The following is a 20,606-nucleotide window of genomic DNA, read 5'->3' on the forward strand; positions in this document are numbered from 1 at the left end:
TTCGGCTCTCATGCCCTGCCTCTCTGCAGTTGAAACAGCGCCCCTCCGCGCGCAGCCTGTCGTGCTCCTCGCGACTAAGCTGAACCTTGTGTTCACGAGGTGCGTCCTTCCTCCTATCGCGGTGGTTGTCCTTCTTCTCAGGCTTCTTTCCCATATTAGAACCCTCCGCACGCCCTCCGGCCGTCGTCGCCTGTGAGAACGACTGCTGCGGGCGCGCGTTCCGCTTTGGATCGTATGGCGTAGGGGACCGCGCGCGATTCGCGAATCGGCCCCAAGAGCGTCCAGGTACCTTCCCTTCAAACTCTCGACGTTCGAGGCGACGGCGTTCGTGCGCCTTCTCATGCCTCTCAGCGCAGAACACCATCTCCTCAAGCGAGCTGACCTCCAGATCAAAGCCCTTGTCTATGAGGTCGAAGCGTAAGTACTCATGTAACCCACTCCAGAAGTATCGAACCAGCTGAAGCTCCGTAACATCCGCAAATCGCGACGCAAGGTGTTGCATGTCCCGCACGAAATCGCGCACGGTACGGTTCCCCTGGCGCGCACTCTCAAGCTCTCCGCGCAGGCGTGACTTGTAGTCCGCCGGGAAACAGTAGTGAAAGAGCGCAACGAAAAGCCGCTTTATGGTCCACTCATGGCGTTGTTCCGCAACGTGACGCATGAAGTAGCGTTCCGCTGTTCCAGACAGGTAGCGGGGCATCAAGGCGAGTGCTATATCATCTGGGATTTCGCCTAACTCCTGCCAGACCGTGACATTGTACGCAAACGTGTCGAACTTATCCATATCCAGAGTCCCATCGTACTTGTTGGGCGGCGCGATATTCCTGTTCGAGCGGTCTACCGCGCGGCGGCGCTTCTTAGACGCACGCTTCTTCTTCTTTCGCTCATGCTCACGCCTTCGCTTGCCCTTAGAGCTGCTAGAACTCGAACGCGAATGCCCATTGTCACTAGGGGGGCCTGAACCAGGAGGTCCGCCTGACCCGCGCCCTCCATTGTACGTTGCGCCCGCACCCGAGACTGATTCTTCTGAATCCGACGACTCAGACGACTCATGCTCCGATGAGTGGGGAGAAGGTGAGCGCTTCAGCGACGGGGATTCGCGCCCGCCGACGTGATGACTGAACCACCCTCCGTCAGGAACCAGGGACGGCTCCCGACGATAATCCGCCAGGCCGGTTGGCACGCCTCGGCCAGGAAGGGGGAATGTGTGACCTCCGGTGTACGCTTGGCCCTTAGGCGGGCTGCGATCGTTTCTGTGGCCTCGTTCCGTGGATCCGCTCGGTTCAGCACTCGCATACCGGTTGAGGAAAGAGCGGACTTGTGGGTCCACGCTCTTCCCCTTCTCGTTTCGTGTCCAACGACGTGTTTCTGGTGCGTGCTTTACCTCTTCCACAGGCATCTCCACAATTACCGCGGCCACATTCACTGGTGCCAGCTCAGGCGTCATGCGGAAAGGATCATGGGTGAGTCGGTCTAATATCTTCTGCAAATGCGGATCAACAGAAGGTTTTACATCTATCTGAGGCACAGGTGCCCAATCCGGCAAAGGCCCAGGTCCATCTTCCTTCTCGGAGTCTGCAAACCAATCCGGAAAGCGCCTCGCTGGCTGTAGGTTCACCGGAGGCCTCTGCTTGTCCGCAGGCGGGCTTGGTGAGCGGCGTCCATGCCGTACCACCTTCCAGTTGTCGTGCCCACCCCCAGACTCACTGTCCGTGTTGTTCCCTAGATCCCGGAGGACTCCCTGCCCCAATAGCGGTGGCAGCGTCGCGAGGTATTGCTCCGCGAATGCCACACCGTCTCCGAGCGAGAACCCTGCTACTTTCCATCCAGGTGAGAGGGACATCTCATGCGCAGTCGTTCCAATATCCTTGCTGATCCGCGCGCCCTCCGCACCAGGCACGCCCTCGCGCGCATTCTCCGAAACGTGTGCATGCCTGCCCGAAATGCTATCATTGGTTGTGCTAATGCTGCGGTCAAGCGCGCGATCATCAAAGCGTGACGAGGCCGAGTTCTGCGTGTCGGAATCGCGAACATCCAGGCCAGGGGGCGCAGCAGAACTCCCGCGCGCCCCACCCCGGAGAGACGCAGCGTCGGAAGCGCGCTCAATCCACCCATCCTGTACGCCCTGCGCCACCGCCCGCGCCGTCTGGCGAGTAACCCGCCGCCCATCTGCGTGTTCCTCCACCATGCGACCGTATTCCCCCAGCCCCCACTTTACACCGAGCTCGAGGTCGGACTGTGCCGACGTTGAGATCGAGCGCATGTGTGCGGAGGTACTGCCGTAGTAGTCGCCCGGAATGATGTAGGGGTTGGTCAGCTCACCGTAGCCTTCCAGTTCCCTTGCGTTGCCATTTGTGTCGGTGTCGGCGAGCGCGTCAGCGGCCACCTCGCGAGAGGTCCGCCCGTTCAGAACGTTCTGTATGAATGACATGTCGTTTTTGAAATGTCCGTCCTACGGGTGATCAAGCCGAGGGGAGGATGAATAGATACGAAAAAAAATACTCAAAAAAATGTGAGGTCGCCACCTCGGCGTAGCGTCGAAGGTGTCGAGAGTGTCGAGAAGAGACGCTGGTCGAGGAGAGGCGAACACGGGAAGAGCGAGACGGCACACGAGAGTGAGTAGGAGACAGTTGTATCCCGAAAAGCTACCCACTACAGGTCGGCGCAGACGTCTATATATACGAGGTCGGGCCGGAACTGTATAGTAGGTGGTAACGTAATCAAGCCATCGTCCAAATAAACAAACACAGTGAGATCAACGAGAAGAGAGGGGAAGAGGGAGCGCCGGGAGAGTCCGGCACGAGCGGAACAGATAGAGGCTCGGCGCGCGCAGCAGAATGCCCGCGCGCGATCACGGAGGCCTCGCGTCGTGCTTGTATCGATGCGCGAGGCTCCGAACTGTTCCTGTACTTGGTGTGTGAGTCCCAGTCCTTACAAGCTGGCAGAAGGAGGAGAGCGCCCACCAGAAGGGGTTGAGGTAAAATTCACAGCGGTGTCGTTCCTGAGCAGGGGCGATGTCGTCTTCGTCCTCTCTTCAAAGGACGCCGCCCACTGGCTCCGCCGGGAGAAACCGTCAGCGTTCGCACAGGGGCTCGGAGCCTGGAGGAGATAACGCGAGCGTGGCAGACCGGTCATACACGGTTGTCGCAGAGTTCGTGCCAGCCCACATCGAAGCGGACGACGAAGACACCCGAAAGCAGATCGAGGACACCAACGGATTCGACCAAGGCGATCTCCGAGCGGTAGCGTGGATGTGGCCCCCAGCGAAGAGATACGCAGGCCAAAGGTACGCACACATGAGGCTGACATTTGCGACCGCAGATGCCGCGAACAAGGCGATCAAATCATGCGTCATTGCAGGCAAGAGATGTGCGGTGCGGAAGCTTTCGGAGGAACCCCTGCGTGCCTGCGCTGTCAAGAATACAGGGGGCATACAGCACGCAACTGCGACGCCCCCCAACGCTGCGCGCACTGCGGGGATTCACACCAGGTCCAAGACTGTCCGTTCGGGCGAAGCAGGGAGCACCGATTCTGCGTCCCTTGCAACTCCTACGACCATGCCTCGTGGGACCGCCACTGCCCAGCACTGCACGAGCGGTCAGGGAAACTTTTCGCCCGCAAGACCTCAGCGCAGTTCAAGTACTTCCTCACGGACGACCCCTCGACCTGGGTCACGCACCGGGAAGCGCTATCACAGGCATCGCCCCCGGGAACGAGCTGGGACATGGGCAACGAGGTCCTGGAGCAGATACGCAAGGCGGTGGAGGGTGGATACCGCAAGCCCTCGCAGAAGGAACGCGGCAAGATCTTCAGGCAGACTCGACTCGACGAAGTCAGACCCACTGTTAACCTCCCACAGAGCGTAGTCGACCCTCTCACATCAGGAAAACCTTAATGAGCTAATTAGCTCTAGGCCAACTAGGACTAGGACTATCGACTTAGCTATTCACACTAGCAGACTATGAAGAACTAGACATACTATTTGACCACTATCTCTTCACCTCTGGCAACTATCTGGCTAGTTGTTCTACTCTCACAGCTAGTGGATATAAATCTAATCTATTTGTACAGAGTCCAAACTAATGTCCATTCTAGTCTAACTAATTAGTGACCTAAGGCTGTTTGCAGATCAATCCGCATTTGAGCCGGATCCGAACCCACAGATCACAGCCCTTCCGGAGACTTGATCCAGAGCCGCACAAGTCAGATCCTCTGGAAGAGCCGGAGTCACAGGTCCGGCTCTGGCTCATTCGTGGCTCGATGCGCCAATCCACACATAGGATACAGGTTTAGACAAATATATTGATTGCATCCCATTAACAAAAGTACTAAGGGGACCCGGGACATGGGTGAGACAGGTGACGCGGGGACAAGAGTGGGTGAGGTCCTGGTGGGCGACGCGGGTGAGTGACGGCGATGTGGGTGCGAGGCGAGCGGGCGAGGGCCCGACGTGGGCACAAGCCAAGGGCGCGGAGGGCAGAGGACTTGGATGGCGTGGACGAGACAGGTGAGATGCAGTGGACGTGGTGGACGCGGGCGAGATGTGGGCGAAGTGGATGAGGTGGGAGATGGTGGGCAAGGGCGACGTGGCGACGTGGCGCGGCGGGCGACGCGGGCGCAGTGGGTGAGACGGGCGAGGTGGGGCAAAACCGAGGGTCAAGGCCGGGGCAAGTCGCAGACGACGCGGGCGAGGCCAGCCTGTGCAAGACGCGGATGACGCGGATGGCATGGCCGAGGCGGGTGACGCCAGCGACGCGGGGGGCTACGGGTACGGGCGACGCGGAGCAGGCGGAGGGACGTGGGGGAGGCGGGCGAGGTGGGTGCGGGCGACATGGGAAATGCAGAAGACGCGAGGGTAAGAGGGAGTAGGTGAGGTGATGGGCAACCCAGATGAGGACAAGGCGGAGAGGACGACGCAGAGAACGAGACGGATGTGGGCGACGTGGGCGCGAGGGCGCGTGCACGAGGGTGGACGACGTGGAGGGTGGACGACGCGGGGGTGGACGACGCGGGGGTGGACGACGCGGGGGTGGACGGCGCGAGGAGGGCCATGGCGGGGGGCGAGGGCCACGCGGAGGAAGAGGGCAAGGTTGGCAAGGACGCAGGGAGCGGAGGGGAGAACGCACCAAAGGAGTTTGGGGCCGCGGGAACTCACCGCGACCCCACAAACAGCCCTGCGCGCGCGCGATGACGCCGCTTGGATCACTGTGGGCGCTGGTCGACTTGCACACCTGGGGAGATGCTCCGGAGCGCGTTCCCGGGCGAGCTCGAGGGCGTCGTCGCGCAGGTGAGGTGGGTGATACCCGGGCGAGACGTGGGCAACGCACCCAAGGTGGGTGGCGTGGGTGCGGGACGGGAAATGCGGGCAAGGCAGGGGGCGAGACCCAGGCGAGTCGGCGAGGTGGGCGACGCAGGATATGGAAGCGACGCGGGATGATGCAGGCGAGGTGGGCAACGCGCGCGAGGCGGGCGAGACGGGTGACGCGGGGGATGGGCACGAGATGGGCGAAGTGGGTGAGCGATGCGAGCGCGATGCAGACGTGGGCGATGGGGGTAGACGGAAGGGGAAGAGAGGATGTGCAGGAAGAAACAAAGAGCTCACCGGAATGAAGAACTATTTTGTGGCCAGCGCCCTTGAGGGTGTCCCCGGGCGAGAAGATCGGAGGGAGGTGGGGAGCTGGTGGGCAAGTGCGATGGTGAATGCGTGCTTGTACGCATGGGGCACAGGTGGTTGGCGTGGTCGGCATAACGGAGGTTGATGCAGAGCAACTGGGAGGCGGTGAGGCAGAAGGAGAGGTCAAAGAGGACGAAAAAGGAGACGACGATGAACGAAGACGACAAGATGGCCATGCTGGCAGCGGCAAGCGCCAGAGTCCACGCGACGCGTGTCCATTCCCACGCATGACGCCCCCGAACTTCGAAGGCACCTCCGCGTCCAAGGCTCCGACTGCCAGCGCATCGTCCTCATTTCACCCGCGTCTCTCCTCATCTCCTCTGATTCTAGCTCTTGTCGCTATTGTCACGTTCTGCTCTTCTCCCTCCTCCTCCTCCATCCCGCTCTCCAGCCGTGCCACTCTCGCCGGCCTCGCCGTCGGCACCTCAGGCCTCTGGTGCCACCGCCCGTAGGTAAGCATCCTCCAACGGCTCCCTGCGCCCATGACGACGCTCACAGTCGGCCTCATCAAGACTGTGTACAATGCCGCGTTCCTCGTTCTGACGAGTCGGCCTTTCGCGGCATAGCAGCTTGCAGCCGCGTTCCGCCTGTCCGTGGGCGTGGCCACGGCCGCGCGCGCGAAGGGGCTCCTCCCTTGCGAGGGGACCTTGACGGAGACGCGGACGAGGGAGGGAGGCGTGCTCATGAGCTGGGACGTCAGCTCGGACGAGCAAGGGTAGGAACGTGACGCGAGGTCGCCAAGGTCGTCCGGTGAGTACCCTGTTCTCTTGGGATTTCGGCGAGAATAACGATCTCACATGCGACCATGGCCATGCGTTCGCCAACTGCCTCGTCTGCACCTCTGGAACCCATCAAGGAGATGCACGACTACAACGGCAACGTCGCCAACCACGTCGCCATGGACCAGTTCGTCCTACGGTACCTTTGCTCGTCCATGTACGCCACATTCTCACCCGCCTCTTCACGCAGGTTCGGCGTCACCCCTCGTACGGATGCGCCCGTCATCCACCGCCCTTGTCCCACACTTCAGCAGGCACGACACGAGTGGGAAGCTCAAGACGATTCACCCCCGCAGCAAGGCCCTCATCGACGGACTGCTGCCGTCGCCTGCTGAGGGTGTGTTTTCATGCCCAATGTTCCCGCAAGAATCGTCGCTGACCACGTCAGACGCACAGGTACTACGAGTGGCAGATGAAGGGCAAGGAGGAGTGCGGCGCCTCGCCGAGCGCGCCAACGGGAAGCCCCTCCTCGCCGGCTTCTGGGACCGCGTTGAGCTCAAAGGCCCGTCCCCTCTCCGTTCATTTCCTGTGCTCATTTGTTCACCTAGTGGGGTTCTGTGCTGGCCATCTCGGGTTGCCCACGCCGCCCATCCTGCCAGCGCCACGGCCACCTTGTTCGGGTGATTCGCATCTCCTGCCTCACCTGTATCGCGCCCCCATCACTTACCTCGCCCCGTTCAGGCATCTCGCTCGCATCGCCCCGTTCGCTGCTGCGTCACCCGCCTCTCATCTGCGTCGCCCGAATCGCCCACATCACCCACCTTGCCCGCTCGCCTGGTTCGCTCTCGACTCACCCGCGTCACCCATGTCGCCTGCCTTGCCCTTGCGTCGCCCATGTCGTCTGCACTGGGCAGTACGGTATCCCTTAATAAGTAGTGCCGGTGTCGTTGCTGGTACTAGTCTGTACTTTGTACGTTGTAGTATGATCAATATAAATATGTTTCCCTCTCTTCCATGTTTGTGTGACTTGAACCTACTTTCCCGTCTATCTCGCAACTAGCCACTCTATTCAGCTGTCTACTTCACAGCTAGGTGCTCTATTCACCCATCTACCCCATAGATAATGGGGCTAGTGATCTAATTAGTTCAGGGGTAAAATAATTAGCACTAATGAACTATCCGCATCTAGTCAGCTAATTAGCGCTATTTTAGATGACCTAGAGCTAATTTAGTCTGCATCGATTTGCCGGGGTCAGACCGTAGCTCTCCCGTGTTCGATTAGTCAGCCATAAATTGATCTCCGACGACGCGTCGGATCTATACACAAACGCGTCGACGCGTCGCGCGGCCTAAGCGCGCGTTCCCTCATTTGCTCCTTCGCCCTCAAACCCGCACACACCTTGCTTATAGTATGCGCACCTAATGAACTGTACACCCATCGACTCGCGCGCTACCCCGTCAGCGGTCTTCGCGTTCAACTCGACGGCTGGCCGCGCACTGTGTCGACAAATCATCTCAGCGCGTTTCGGATACGATCCCCACGACTACCAGCTCGACGGCGTGACGAGAGCTCTCGACGGCCTCGACATCCTCGCGATTACACCTACAGGGTCCGGAAAGACAGGCTTTCTCACGATGTACCTCGTCGTGATGCAAGCTGTGATGGAGCAGCCGCTGTTGCTGCCTTCACCTCCCTCAAGACATTTCCAGCATCGGGCCGCTATGGTCGTCGTGTGCCCGACAATTGCGCTGCAGGTTGATATGGTGAGTCCATCACATCGATAATAATGTGTACGCAGACCCCTGAACGTCCGTGGCAAGGCCACTAAGTTCACGGCTTGCGGTCTCCGCCCGATAGTCATCAACAAGGATGCATTGACTACGGCGCGCCCTCGGAACCTTTGGGACGACGTCCCCGACAGCGATGTCCTACTTGTTGCACCCGAGCAGCTCGACAAGAAGGGCTTCGAGCGTCTGGTGAACAACTCGGCTTACAAGATGCGCGTCGTTGCGCTCGGAGTCGACGAGGCACATCTCCTCAACACGTGGGGGAAGACATTCCGACCAGAGTTCGAGAAGATTGGGCCGACGCGCATGCGTTTCAACCAGCCGGTTGTTATCGCTCTTACGGCCACCCTCCGTGCCGGTCCACCTCTCCGGGCTGTCTACGACTCGCTCGGGCTGTATGAAGGACCCAGGTTTCATCTCATCCGACGCTCCAATGCCCGCCACGATCTCCGCATTATCATCCGCCTCATGAAGTCGACTGTCAATGCCACGGCCTTCCCCGAACTGGAATGGGTTCTTTCAGCCCGCCGCAATATTCTCATCTTCTGTCGCACACTCAAAACATGTCACGACATCATGTCCTACCTCGACTTTCAGCTCAAGTGCCATGCTGCGACCGGTGACGAGTTGGCTCCCCGTGTTGAGGTCCGGTCCCACAACGGACTGAACTGGCCTTCGTACAACGACACTACCCTCGACCACCTGCGTTCCGGGAGCGACAACATGTTTTCAGTGGTTCTGGCGACCGACACGCTCTCTGTTGGGATTGATGTCGCATGAATACACCACGTTGTTGTGTTCGAACGGGGACTGCCTGTCGACATGGGGACGCTGATTCAGCAGGCGGGGAGAGCACGCGACGGACGTGAGATGAAGTCATGCCTTGTCATCTACCTCCCACGGAACGCGCTCAATGTATGTCAAGCCGCTCTTCCCGGTGTATCTGTGGGCGACGTCAACCTTCAAAACCGGGCCGCACAGCTCTCCAAGTCAAAGGGTGGCAAGAAGGCGAAGAAGGCACCCTCTGCCGGCGATGAGGCAGTAGCTTCAGTTGATGAGGGTGTGGCACAATTCGTGCTGGCCTCTTGCAAGGTCGATGCAATCGACCAGCTATTCAGCAACCCTGATCAAGACACCCCATGCACTTGCCGTACATGTCAAAATCGTCCACCGGTGCAGCGTGTGCAACCGTGTCGGTGCAGTGGGTGCTTCCCTGATGAGCATACCGAGCCAGTTCTGGAAGGTGAGGTGACCAAACCTCGTGATCATTGGAATGCTGACACAGAGACGGCACTGCAGATGATACCGATACAAAGCGGAAGCAAGGGACAGCGCTCAAGGCACCCAAGGACAGTACACCTCGTGTGAAGGTGACAAAGAAGATGCGTGACGACGCTCGAGTCAAGCTCTTCTCCCTTCGCCGATCATTCCGGCTCCGTGTTGATGAACACCTGGAAGACTTCATCACCGCAGAGATACTCTGCCCTGATGACGTCATCGAGAGCATCCTCCATGATCGCAACGTCTTTGAGATCACTGACGAGACATCACTGTGGCAGACTGTTGGTGGTACACAGGAGTACCTGGAAAAACACAGCCAAGAGCTGCTTAATGTGATCTCAGGCCTGCGAGAAGAGTTCACCCAAATCCACATGAAGCGCATGGCCGACACAACAGCAAAGCGCAAGCAGACCACACTTGAACGTGCCGCATTGAAGGCCATAAAGCCAGCTCAGGAGGTGGATGCAACTGAAGGCTCTAGTAGTGATGACTCTGTCGAGTCAGAGTTCTCTACGTCGGATGAGCACGATCTCATCTTGCCTGTAAACGAGTCGGATTCTCCTGAGGTCACATCAGCTCGAGGTTGGGGCCTGACAGCCATGCCAGGTACATCGAAGATGAGATTTCATCCACCCAGGTATATGTTCTACTCCATCTGCATAACAAACTACTGATCATCGTCATTGTCTAGTTCGCTGTCCGACAAACCATCACCATCCACCTCAAAACCAGCTTCCGCTTCAGTCTCAATCTCATCCTCATCTTCATCAGCCAATCCCAGCATCTCCCGTGCATCGACCCCAACGTCAACGTCTCCGTAGACCAGCTCCCCATCTCGTATCTCCCACATGGGTACCGAGTGCGTACCTGTGCTGCCGTCTCTGGTGTGACGGTTGTGACCACCTACTGATATGTACTGAATCATCTCCTCAGCTGTCTCCGGCAGATTGTCTTCCTCGTCAGAGTCATCCGAGACGTCGTTGACGTCGAGATGTTCGGGGTAGGAAATTGGAGAGGTGCCGGATTCCGGGACCGTGGGATGTGTCAGTGGGATGGGAAGGGTTCCTCGACGTCGTGTCGTATCATCAACCCACTTCTTCACCTTGCTCTTCTGTAGCTTGATTACACCCCGTTGGAAGTCGCTCAGCTTGGTGTTCTTGTCGGTATTGTCAGGGGTAAGTGTGCGGCCTGGGCAGCGGAGGTGGAGTTCATGTCGCTTGAACTCCTCCAGAAGGATCCGGACGTCCGCGTCACGTTGAGGGCTGGTGTGACGGCCAGAGCGTGCTGCAAGACCGACACCCTCATTGAGGTCGTCGCGTAGGCGAGACAAGTGGTGGAGGTTACGAGAGACCACATCGCGGAGGAAGCTGCCGTCATACTCAGCCCCTTTCCGCTCTGCAATCGCCTGAAGGAGACGGTTGAAGTACTCCTGTATGAGATCAGACGCGGAGAAACCACCTGGTTTGCCTTTCACATTGACGACCAAGCTGGCGAGGATAGTGTAGCGTAGCTCGGGGCTGGACTCTAGCTCGAGTGAGACAATGAACTCGAGGAGGTATGTTGTATAGTTGCTGTGACTTGAGCCCGCAAACGTGAACAACATGATCTGCGAGGGCACAATCAGCACCACGTCACACGTCGCCGAAGTAGTATGTGCAATGTGCACTACGAACTGCACATCGCCACGTTTGACGCGCGTTGTGGCGCCCAAAGTGCTCAGCTCGTCGAGCTTGCTATGCTCATTGCACCCGAAGCATGCAGCGTCCCGTGTGTGCCGCTGCAACACGCGGCATGTCCTATGTGTGCGGCGCATTGAGCCCGACACATCCTACATGCGTGGCGGCTCGGCGCACCTGACGTGCACCGCGCGGCATGCCCGGCTGTAGACGCGCCGCGCGCGCGCGTCGCGTCATGCGGCGTGCGGTGTGTCCTCGCAACCCGAAGCGTGCGGCACGTTTTTCCCAACACATCCTGCATGCCCAGCAGCTCAGCGCACCCAACACGCACCGCGCAGCGTGCCCGACTGTAGATGCGCCCCGCGCGCGCGGCCACCGCGGCACAGCTCACTGCGGCGCTCAATGTGTCCCGGCTAATGCAAGCACGTGACCCAACCCGTACTCTCACCCGCGACAAGATGAAAGTACGGGTGGGTCTCGGATGGCCCGAGGCTTGCCCGTAAGGATGATCCCTAAGTAGAAGATAAACACGTACTTTCATGCCCTCGTACACACGACCTACATCACCCTCCGCAATGGCGTACAGAAACTCGCGAAGCACAATGCATTCACGCATGAAATTGATGGAGTCTGCAAGGACTCGGTCTCCCGAGAGGGGGGCTGGGGGTTTGCTGGGCGACTTCTTGCTCTTGCGAGTTTTCACCGATGTATCGGCCCGAGACGGCACTCCAGGACGAACCCCTCCGGACGAGCTGCTGACCTCTGCTGAAACCACGGTCTGAGATGGCCATGGTGTACCTAAAGGAATGCAGCGGCAGTCTGGCCCACATCTGGCGCTAGCCTGATGGATGGTGGAACCTTCAAACCAAGTTCTATTAGTTGCTGGCGCAAGGAAGGGGTGATTTGTCTTACCTAAGGGCACATTGGGAGACGTTATCCCAAATTCAGGAGCCAAGATACTGGAGGAGGGTGTAGGGGAAGAGGGAGAGACGGTGTGCAAGCTTGATGCGGAGTGCGGTTCTGCTGTCGATGTCGATGACGTCATCAGGTCTCCCACCCTCTCGGAAACGGCCGTAATGTCATCACTTCGAGGCTCGAGGGCTCTATCTGCAGCCAGGTGAGTGCCAAACATATGGTAGACTTGTTGGGCATCCTGCATCAATGCCTCAAAAGTCGGTGCAGTGCCCATACTCGAGAAGTAGGAATATATGTCGTCTGTACGATAAAAGACCCTGTTTATCCTCCATTAAGGTTGCTATTCACCTAGTTGCATGTACAAACTCACCGGAAGCAGTCGAGGATGTGTGCATCATGCACTGTTTCCACAATCTCAAGTGCCTGATTGAAGTCAGGTTTCTTGAGATTCGATGGGGGGCGCCGATGGAGCTTTGCAGCTCCGAAGCCGAGCTTGGAAGGATCACGTGATACGAGGCTGTCCCAGTGTGCGCTGAAGATACGGCTGAGGTCGGTCCATGCAGTGTGCCACGGAGCGAGAACAGGTTTGATGAGCTGGAAGCTCTCGAATGGGTTGTCGTGGAACCGAAGATAGTTCTTCAGCTGCACGATCTTGTCGTAGGTGAGCCATCGCCGACGCATAGAACCAGCTTGCGGTGGTGGCTCGTCTTCTCTTGACCAACTTGACCTAGGAAATCTTCCAGCGCGTCCTTCAGCTCACGCGTGACAGTCTCGTTCTTCGCGCTCGTTCCAAGCGGGTGCAGTGGTGACGCGACCGGATCGAGCGGTATCTTCTTTGCCTGAGTGTGATAGCCTGTTGAGACGTTGGTCTTGTACTTTTTGAGCTCAGGGATACGGTTGATGAGAATGCGCAGGAGAGTGAGCACACCCACTCTCGCAAATGTTCCTGATTCAACAAATTTGAGAAGCTGAGTGACTGTCACTGATGCGCGGAGATTTGCAGCCACGCGCGATTGCTTGTCGTCATAGTCAAGAGCGGATGGGGAACGTGAGAGAGCTCCACGTATGTAGCCGCCATGCCGATGTTGATCCCGTTCGCGCGGCCGACGCAGGCGTCCCCGCTGCTTCAGATAATGTTGAACGTTGTCCGTGATAATGCAGATGGGGTTGTTTGGGTCGGCTCCAAGTTCCCGTAACGTGTCGCTTCTTTCAGTGACATCTTCTCAAGAGTACGTCGGATGGTTGAGTATGTCGGGGTGATGCCAAGACGGGACTGGTAGGGGTAGATGTCTGACGGTGTTGAGAAGGCAAACTCGAGGAAACCGAAGGAGAGAGGAGCGAGGTTGGCACGATTGGAGCGCGAGAAGTCGAGGGTCGTGATCACGTTGCATACCACCTGCCGTTGCCTCGTGAGTGGAAGCTCAGCTGAGTTGTAAATAGAAAGAACTTACCAGCTCTGCGGGACGATTCCGACGAGCGTCATCTGCGTCCGTGACGCTCTTGGCACCAGGTGCACGCTCCGCAATGGAGAGCAGAAGCTCCCAGAGCAGCGGCTGTTGGGTCTTTGTGATAGCTGATACAGATGCGAGGGTTGTTGCACCTATGTCGGCCCACTGAACTTCGGAGGCGTCCGTAGGATTGTCACTCTTCCGCAGCTTCCGTGAAGCGTGCAAGCCGTTTTGAGGCTTAATAGCCTGTTCAGCCTCGCTAACGAGTGTCTTCTCCACGAGGTGTACGGCGAACCGCATAAGTGCAACCCGCACCGGGTCCGCCGCAGTCTCAGATTTTGGTGGGAGGGGCCATCGGGGACTTGACGATCGCCCATCCGAATGGCGCATCCACAGGTCGAGGATGCTTTCTGGCGTACCATTTGGATCCTTATCCTTCCCTTTCAGGAACCTCGACACAACCTGAGCGTGACGCTGGGTACGATGTGCATTGCGCCCGAACATCGAGAATACAGCGTGGAGAAACCCGCCCAAACTCCAGTGTACATCGTCAAGGATGCTATTCAGAACGATGGCCAACTTCTCGTGAGGCTCTGAATCCTTCCGCACGGGCTTCGGCTTCTCGTTGATGAGTGGGGAGGGGTGAGGGAGGTACCCGCATGTCGTGCAGTAGTGGTGGTGGGGCAGGCCGGGCAGATCTTGGACGGGCTGGACCATGCAGACCGCGAAGGAGGGCGAGGATGGAGGCGCATAATAAGGGGGGAGTGGTACGTTCTCCTTGCGTGCTCGCTTTTCTGCTTGTCGCGAAACTGCACCATCTCCGAGGGGCCGTTTCGCAGCTGTTCCGGGGACTATTGAGGTCCGGAAATGCGAGAAGAGAGCAATATAAATACTCACATGGTGGCCGCGATGAGGGCTCTGCCGCATGGTGCTGAGAAAGCACCTGACCTTCGTGTGCTCGCTTTCTTGCGGTCCGAGGGGAGCGGTAGGGGTGGACGCAAGAGGTGAGGGCGAGAGTGCGAAGGATCCGAAGGGCGAGGGTGAGGGTGAGGGCGCAAGCAGAGACGGCCGAGGCGTGACTGGTGTAGAGGGCAGCGAGGGGTCGAACACCGCATGAAAGGAGCTGAAGGTGGATCCACTTTCAGGCGTTGCAACCTTCCAGTGGTCCCGTCTTGAAGCCATAGAGTAGAACTCAGGGAGGGAGCGCGCGCGAGCGACGCATCGGACCGTCGGAGCCTGCCGGAGATCTCTCGGTTGTCGATCTATGCTGTCTAAAGACATAGTTGCTATATAAGGTGTGCGATCCATCGCACATGTTCAAACTCCGCCAGAAAATGAAGAGCTGCGGTATCGTGGGCGCATTTGCAAGCAGACCTTCGTTAGAAGGTTGGCCTAGGGGAGACTAGAGCTAATTAGCTCGTTGAGGTTTTCCTGATGCACCACCGGACCTCAATGATTGACACACCTACTGACCCGACAACCCGCCGACTCTGTATTCTACAACAAAACATCAACAAATCGTGGGATGGCCAAATCGACCTCTTCCAAGACATCGACCCCAAGAAATTCGACATAGTGGCGCTTCAGGAGTAAGCCTACAACGTCGTCGACCAATCTACAGCAAACCACTTCTGGCGACCAGCCTTCCCCACTCTCCCGGACCCGGACGCCTTCAAGAGGTGTCGGGCAGGTATCTATGTTAACAAGTCTATTTCCACTAATTCCTGGTCCCCCATAGAGGTCGTCTGCCCCGATGTGGCGGCGATCTCACTCGATGTGGGGGACCGCGTTGTCCATATCTTCAATCTCTACGTTGATCAGGCTAATAGTAACGCTCTCACCCTCACAGAACACGCAGCACGCAAGATCCTCCGAGACGCCGAACGCGCCAACGACCAGCGTAATCAAGAGTTCATCTGGCTAGGAGACTTCAACCGCCACCAGCCACACTGGGACGACGAGGCCAATGCGCAGCTGTTCACGAAGAAGGCGCTGGAGGCGGCAGAGGCCCTGCTGGAGCTCACGCGGGACTTCCACCTCATCCAGACGCTCCCACAAGGCATCCCGACGCTCGAGGCATCCAGCTCAAAGACGCTCACGCGACTGGACAACATCTTTTGCTCCGATACCCTGTTTCACGACGCGCTAATATCCTGCAACACAGCACCCCATCGCCGCCCACTATGTGCAGACCACTTCCCGATAATCACCACACTCGAGCTCCCAGTAGCGCGCGCGGAGTTCGCTCCACGTCGTGACTTCCGCGAAGTTGACTGGCAGGAGTTCGAGGAGGAGCTAGGCAAGCAGCTCGCACTGGATGAACCCAGCAGGGTCATCAAGAGCACGGACGAGTTCGACAAAGCACTTACCAAACTGATGACTACGATCTACACGACCATTGAATGCTGCGTACCACTACGACGACCATCGCCTTTCACAAAACGATGGTGGACGAAGGAGCTCACAAACATGCGGCGCGAGAAGGAGAGACTGGGGCGATGGTCACACAAGCGACGGGGCACACCGGACCACCCGGTGCACGCTGAGCATTGTCACTTCCGCAATCGGTACACTGATAAATGCCGCGCGACTAGGAACGAGCACTGGATTGCGTGGCTGGAAGGCCTCGACGCGTCCACCATCTGGCAGGCGAACAGACTGCTGCGCAAGGACCCTTCGGATGGGTCCGCAGCGCGTATCCCCTCGCTGACAGTGGAAGACGAGGACGGAACACTATGGTCGCTCCGTACCAACGAGGAGAAGGCAGCGGAGTTCCACCGCACCTTCTTCCTCCCAGAAGGCCCAGCCCCTGACCAGCAAGACGAATACCCACCAGCAAAGTTCCAATGGAAGAAGCTCACCCGCCAACAGCTCCAACGCGCCATCGACGCGACCACGGCGTTCAAGGCCCCAGGGCCGGACGGTGTCCCCAACGAAGTATTCAAAAATTGCTCATTTCTACTCATCCCATTCCTCCTCCCGCTCTTCCAGTCTACCTTCGACCTCAAGTATTACCCGCAAGCGTGGCGCGAGTCTACAACCGTCGTCCTCAAGAAACCGGGGAAGCCCGACTATACTAAGGCCAAGGCGTGGCGGCCCATTGCACTACTCAACTGTATTTCTAAGCTCCTGACCAAATGCGTCGCTGACATCCTCTCGTTCGAAGCGGAACGGCAAGGCTTGGTAGCAGGATCGCAGTTCGGGGGAGAGCCGGCCGCTCAACCACCGACTCACTCCACTTCCTCACCAAATTCACCAAAGATGCGTGGCGGCGAGGGAACGTGGTCACTGGGCTCTTCCTCGACATCAAAGCGGCCTTCCCTCGGCGGTGCCCTCACGACTGTACCACAACATGCGACGCAGAGGCATCCCTGAAACCATTGTCGACTGGCTACGTGTCAAACTGGAAGGCCGCACTACCCGACTCAGCTTCAATGACTTCACCTCTGAGTCACTCAACATCGTCAACGGCATCGACCAAGGCTGCTCCGGTTCCGTAATCTTCTACATCCTGTACAATTCTGATCTACTTGACTGCGCAGTGACGACAAACGGCGAGCGCGGCCCGGGCTTCATGGACGACGCCTGTTTCCTCGTGGAAGCGCGCCGGTTCAAGGGGGAGAATGGGGAGACGGGAACCCACGAGAAGATCGCCGCACTGCTGACGAGAGATGGCGGAGCCCTCCAATGGTCACACACTCACAATTCGGAATTTGAGATGGGCAAAACGGCTTGCATTAACTTCAAGAGGAACCTCAAGAAAACAGAGCGCGGACCGGACCTGGAGCTACCGGACGGCACAGTCGTGCAGGCCGTCCGGGTCCACCGCTTCCTGGGCCTCCTGGTCGACAGCACCCTACGCTTCAAAGAGCATGCGGCTCTAGCGCGATCCAGGGGCCTGGCACTCCTGGCCGTCTTTGGGCGACTGGCGAAGGCACGGCGGGGGGTCACCACCGAGCTACTGAGGCAAGTGTACCTCGGGGCGGTGATCCCAGCCCTGCTCTACGCAGCGGACGTATGGTTCACACCCATTCGCGCGCTCCCGGGCCAGAAGCGGCGCCACGGCTCAGTCGGCTTCCTTAACCTCCTCGACCCATCCACCGGCGATTCCTCCTTCTCATATCCGGCGCGATGCACTCCACAGCCACGGACGTGCTCGAGGCTCACCTCAACATCCCACCCCTGGAGCACCTCATTGACAAAGCTTGCCAGCGCGCCTCTATCCGCCTCCGCACACTCCCAGCGTCGCACCCTCTCGCCGCGCACGTCGCACGCGCCAAGAAAACGTTTGTTAAGACCCACAGATCCCCGATGCACGAAATCCTACACGCCTACGCCCACGCGCTGCCAGAGGCACCCCCGGAACGCATCGCGCCAGCCCGCATCCACCCCAGATGGCGCCCACTCCACCGCACCAGCATCGCAGCAGACAAGAAGACCGCTCTGACGGAGGAGGAGCACTGGGCCACACGCGCAGGCCTGCGGGTCTACTCAGACGGATCGGAGGTCGACGGGGGAGTGGGTGCGGCGGCGGTCCTGGTCAGACCGGGTCGCCGCCCGCGATACCTACGTTTCCACCTAGGGCCGGCAGAGGAGCATACCGTCCCGGAGGCGGAGACGGTAGGCATCCTGCTGGGCCTCTACCTCATTTGGCAGGAACGGCACACACCCGCAAAGAGGGCGTCGATCGCACTAGATGCTAAAAGCGCGATTGAAGCAACCACCGGACACAAGTCCGGCCCGGGTCGTTACCTCACGGACGAGGTCCTCAAGGCGATACGGCACCTGCGCAAGGCGCGACCAGAGTGCAAGATCACGCTCCGATGGGTGCCGGGGCACGTAGAAGTGACGGGTAACGAACTGGCAGACATCGCAGCAAAGGAAGCCGCACATGGAAAATCGTCACGACTCACCAGCCTCCCTCCCGCCTCCGACGCCGCCCCCTCCCTGCAAACGCGTCGAAGATGAAGTCCGTCTACGTAGACAGCCTCCAGTCCGCGATAGCAAAGACGTGGACGGAGTCGAAAAGGGGCCGCAAGCTCGCCGTCATTGACCCATCCCTCCCATCCAAGTTGTTCCTCAAACTGGTGGAGGACCTCCCCCGCCGTCACGCGGCAGTTCTGCTCCAGCTCCGGAGTGGCTGCGTGCCGCTATCCTCTCACCTAGCCACTATCGGCGCCGTTACCTCCGCGACCTGCACTTCGTGCGGGAGGGAGGCTGAGACGGTCTCGCACTTCCTCCTCCGGTGCGAGACCTTCTCGCTCGCGCGCGCAGTCCATTTCGCGCCCCTCCCCCGGACCGCAGGTCGCTCGCGCACCTCCTCGCCTTGCCGAAGGGTCTCCGGCCCCTCTTTGGCTTTCTGGAAGAGACACACTGCCTGTTCTTCCGTTTCGGGAGCTTGCGTTACCCAGAGCCAGAGGACGAGCCGGACCCTCCGGCATGAGGAGTTATTAATTAGGTGAAAAGACGACTTCTCGTACGCGACACCGCTGATCACTTGCCCCCCATCCAGCCACCCCAGCGCGAGAAGACACCCGCGTGAAGACGCCCCACGACCGGTGCAGACGCGAAACCAAGCCTGGCCCCACTGCAAAGTTTCCCGGATTCCCTTTCTTTCCGCTACTATACTACTACTGTACCCATACTATACGCACTCGGTCTCTCTTTCTCACTCCCCACTCATACACACACCCCGAGCCCCACAAGGTTCACTGGCACGCCGGCTGACGCCTGCCGGCAAGTTTCGGTCCGCTGCACCTTCGGGATCCTTCCCGAGGGAGCATATGCAAAGACGACGCTCTCCATTGTTCTGGGATACACTACGTACGAACTCACTGTATGTTATGCCTACCATAGGGCTCCGCCCTCGAGGGCAATAAACAAGGATCCAAAAAAAAAAAAAAAAAAAAGACAATTGAGGACAGCAGGCAGCTCGCGTTGCTGTCGATGTCACGCGTCTGCTCTGCACAAATCGCCGGTGTAATCAAAGACCGGCGGAACGACCTCGTCGCCGATTCCCTTGTGGATTTTTGCCCCAACCTGCAACACCTCACGATTGACAACAGCTTGTGGCTGCCCTTGCTCGCACACTTCCCGCGTCTCAAGACGGTTCACTGCACCTACGGCGTTATACCGCACATCGAGGACCTGGAGAGCATGGCCACGTATCCCGCACTGGAATCCCTCTCGTTCCACCTCTACCACGCAACCATCTACTACCATTCCGAGCCGCCGCCCCGACGTCCGTTCTGCCTCCCGTTCCTCCACACGCTCGCCATCCACTCGGACCCATATGTAGCGCGATCGAGATGTTCGCCTTCGTGCGCTTCCCCGCGCTCCGCACGCTCTCCTACACCTTCGACCCCCGCCTCTTCGAGAACGGCATCGACGTCCCGCTGGGGGCCATCGCCGCTGCGTACTCGCACCTCGCCACGCTCAAGCTCACCATGATCCCCTGGGCGGAACTGGCACGCCAGATCACGCCCTTCTACTCACCGACCCCACCGCGGGTGAACACACGCATGGCCTTGTCCGTGCGCCTCGGGGCGGTCCTGGCGCACCTCGCGCCCATTCTGGACCTGCGCGCGCTGCACCTTACCGTGCAGGGTGAGCGGTTTGGCTACAGCGACGATGACCTCCGTGCGGTCGCGACGGTGTGGCCTCGGATCGTCGAGCTCCGGATCTCCGTGAACGGCGCACTAGTCGAGGGCGAGGGCGAGGAGGTGGCGACGCTCGACGGTCTCGCGGGGCTCGCGCGCGGTGTTCCGGAGCTGCGCGTGCTGCACGTCCCGCGTGTCGCGCTCTCGCGGGGCTCGCGCGATGTTGTGTCTGTCGAGCCGCACCGCGCTCTGCACGACCTCAAGTTGGGCCCGATAGAGATGCAGGAAGAGCGGGGAGACGGGAAGGGGAGCAGGAGGTGCGCGAGTTTCTCCGGATGTTATTCCCAGCTGCAGGACATAGAGTCGAGGTCCGTACAGTCTGGTGAGGGGTACGCGTGCTGGGAAATTGTGGGCATTGACGTCAGGCTCCTACCCAGCCGTCGGGGAGAGTTGAGCGTCCCGGCGCCGAGCGTGTCCTGCGCCTGGCGGCGCGGCAAGCCCTGCGG

At 59.1% G+C, this 20,606-nt stretch overlaps 6 protein-coding genes across 6 annotated transcripts; 5 read left to right on the forward strand and 1 right to left on the reverse strand.

Annotated features, from left to right (window-relative positions):
* Nucleotides 1-3,014: 3,014 nt before the first annotated feature.
* On the forward strand, nucleotides 3,015-3,895 carry BXZ73DRAFT_83426 (uncharacterized protein; the record flags this gene model as incomplete). The annotated part of the gene is made up of 2 exons (XM_048023916.1): nucleotides 3,015-3,286; nucleotides 3,361-3,895. 2 exons carry the CDS (start codon nucleotides 3,015-3,017, stop codon nucleotides 3,893-3,895), a joined length of 807 nt encoding a protein of 268 aa, XP_047870950.1.
* A 2,584-nt stretch (nucleotides 3,896-6,479) lies between these two features.
* On the forward strand, nucleotides 6,480-6,788 carry BXZ73DRAFT_108814 (uncharacterized protein; the record flags this gene model as incomplete). Its single annotated transcript, XM_048017221.1, has 2 exons — nucleotides 6,480-6,592; nucleotides 6,644-6,788. The coding sequence occupies 2 exons, from the start codon at nucleotides 6,480-6,482 to the stop codon at nucleotides 6,786-6,788; spliced, it is 258 nt and encodes an 85-aa protein (XP_047870951.1).
* A 1,027-nt stretch (nucleotides 6,789-7,815) lies between these two features.
* BXZ73DRAFT_108815 (P-loop containing nucleoside triphosphate hydrolase protein) lies at nucleotides 7,816-8,961 on the forward strand (the record flags this gene model as incomplete). Its single annotated transcript, XM_048017222.1, has 2 exons — nucleotides 7,816-8,157; nucleotides 8,215-8,961. The coding sequence occupies 2 exons, from the start codon at nucleotides 7,816-7,818 to the stop codon at nucleotides 8,959-8,961; spliced, it is 1,089 nt and encodes a 362-aa protein (XP_047870952.1).
* Nucleotides 8,962-9,397: 436 nt separating this feature from the next.
* On the forward strand, nucleotides 9,398-10,783 carry BXZ73DRAFT_108816 (uncharacterized protein; the record flags this gene model as incomplete). The annotated part of the gene is made up of 6 exons (XM_048017223.1): nucleotides 9,398-9,424; nucleotides 9,498-10,012; nucleotides 10,069-10,099; nucleotides 10,154-10,321; nucleotides 10,409-10,462; nucleotides 10,580-10,783. 6 exons carry the CDS (start codon nucleotides 9,398-9,400, stop codon nucleotides 10,781-10,783), a joined length of 999 nt encoding a protein of 332 aa, XP_047870953.1.
* Nucleotides 10,784-12,082: 1,299 nt separating this feature from the next.
* On the reverse strand, nucleotides 12,083-14,218 carry BXZ73DRAFT_108817 (uncharacterized protein; the record flags this gene model as incomplete). Its single annotated transcript, XM_048017224.1, has 5 exons — nucleotides 12,083-12,158; nucleotides 12,424-12,704; nucleotides 12,776-12,999; nucleotides 13,287-13,449; nucleotides 13,505-14,218. 5 exons carry the CDS (start codon nucleotides 14,216-14,218, stop codon nucleotides 12,083-12,085), a joined length of 1,458 nt encoding a protein of 485 aa, XP_047870954.1.
* Nucleotides 14,219-19,447: 5,229 nt separating this feature from the next.
* Nucleotides 19,448-20,417, forward strand: BXZ73DRAFT_83429 (uncharacterized protein; the record flags this gene model as incomplete). Its single annotated transcript, XM_048023917.1, has 2 exons — nucleotides 19,448-19,746; nucleotides 19,800-20,417. Coding segments are annotated over 2 exons (917 nt in total), but the record flags the coding sequence as incomplete, so codon positions are not given.
* Between the last annotated feature and the right edge of the window lie 189 nt (nucleotides 20,418-20,606).

This window comes from Epithele typhae, assembly GCF_022376455.1.
Source record: "Epithele typhae strain CBS 203.58 chromosome Unknown BXZ73scaffold_190, whole genome shotgun sequence".
Classification (NCBI taxonomy): Eukaryota; Fungi; Basidiomycota; class Agaricomycetes; order Polyporales; family Epitheliaceae; genus Epithele; species Epithele typhae.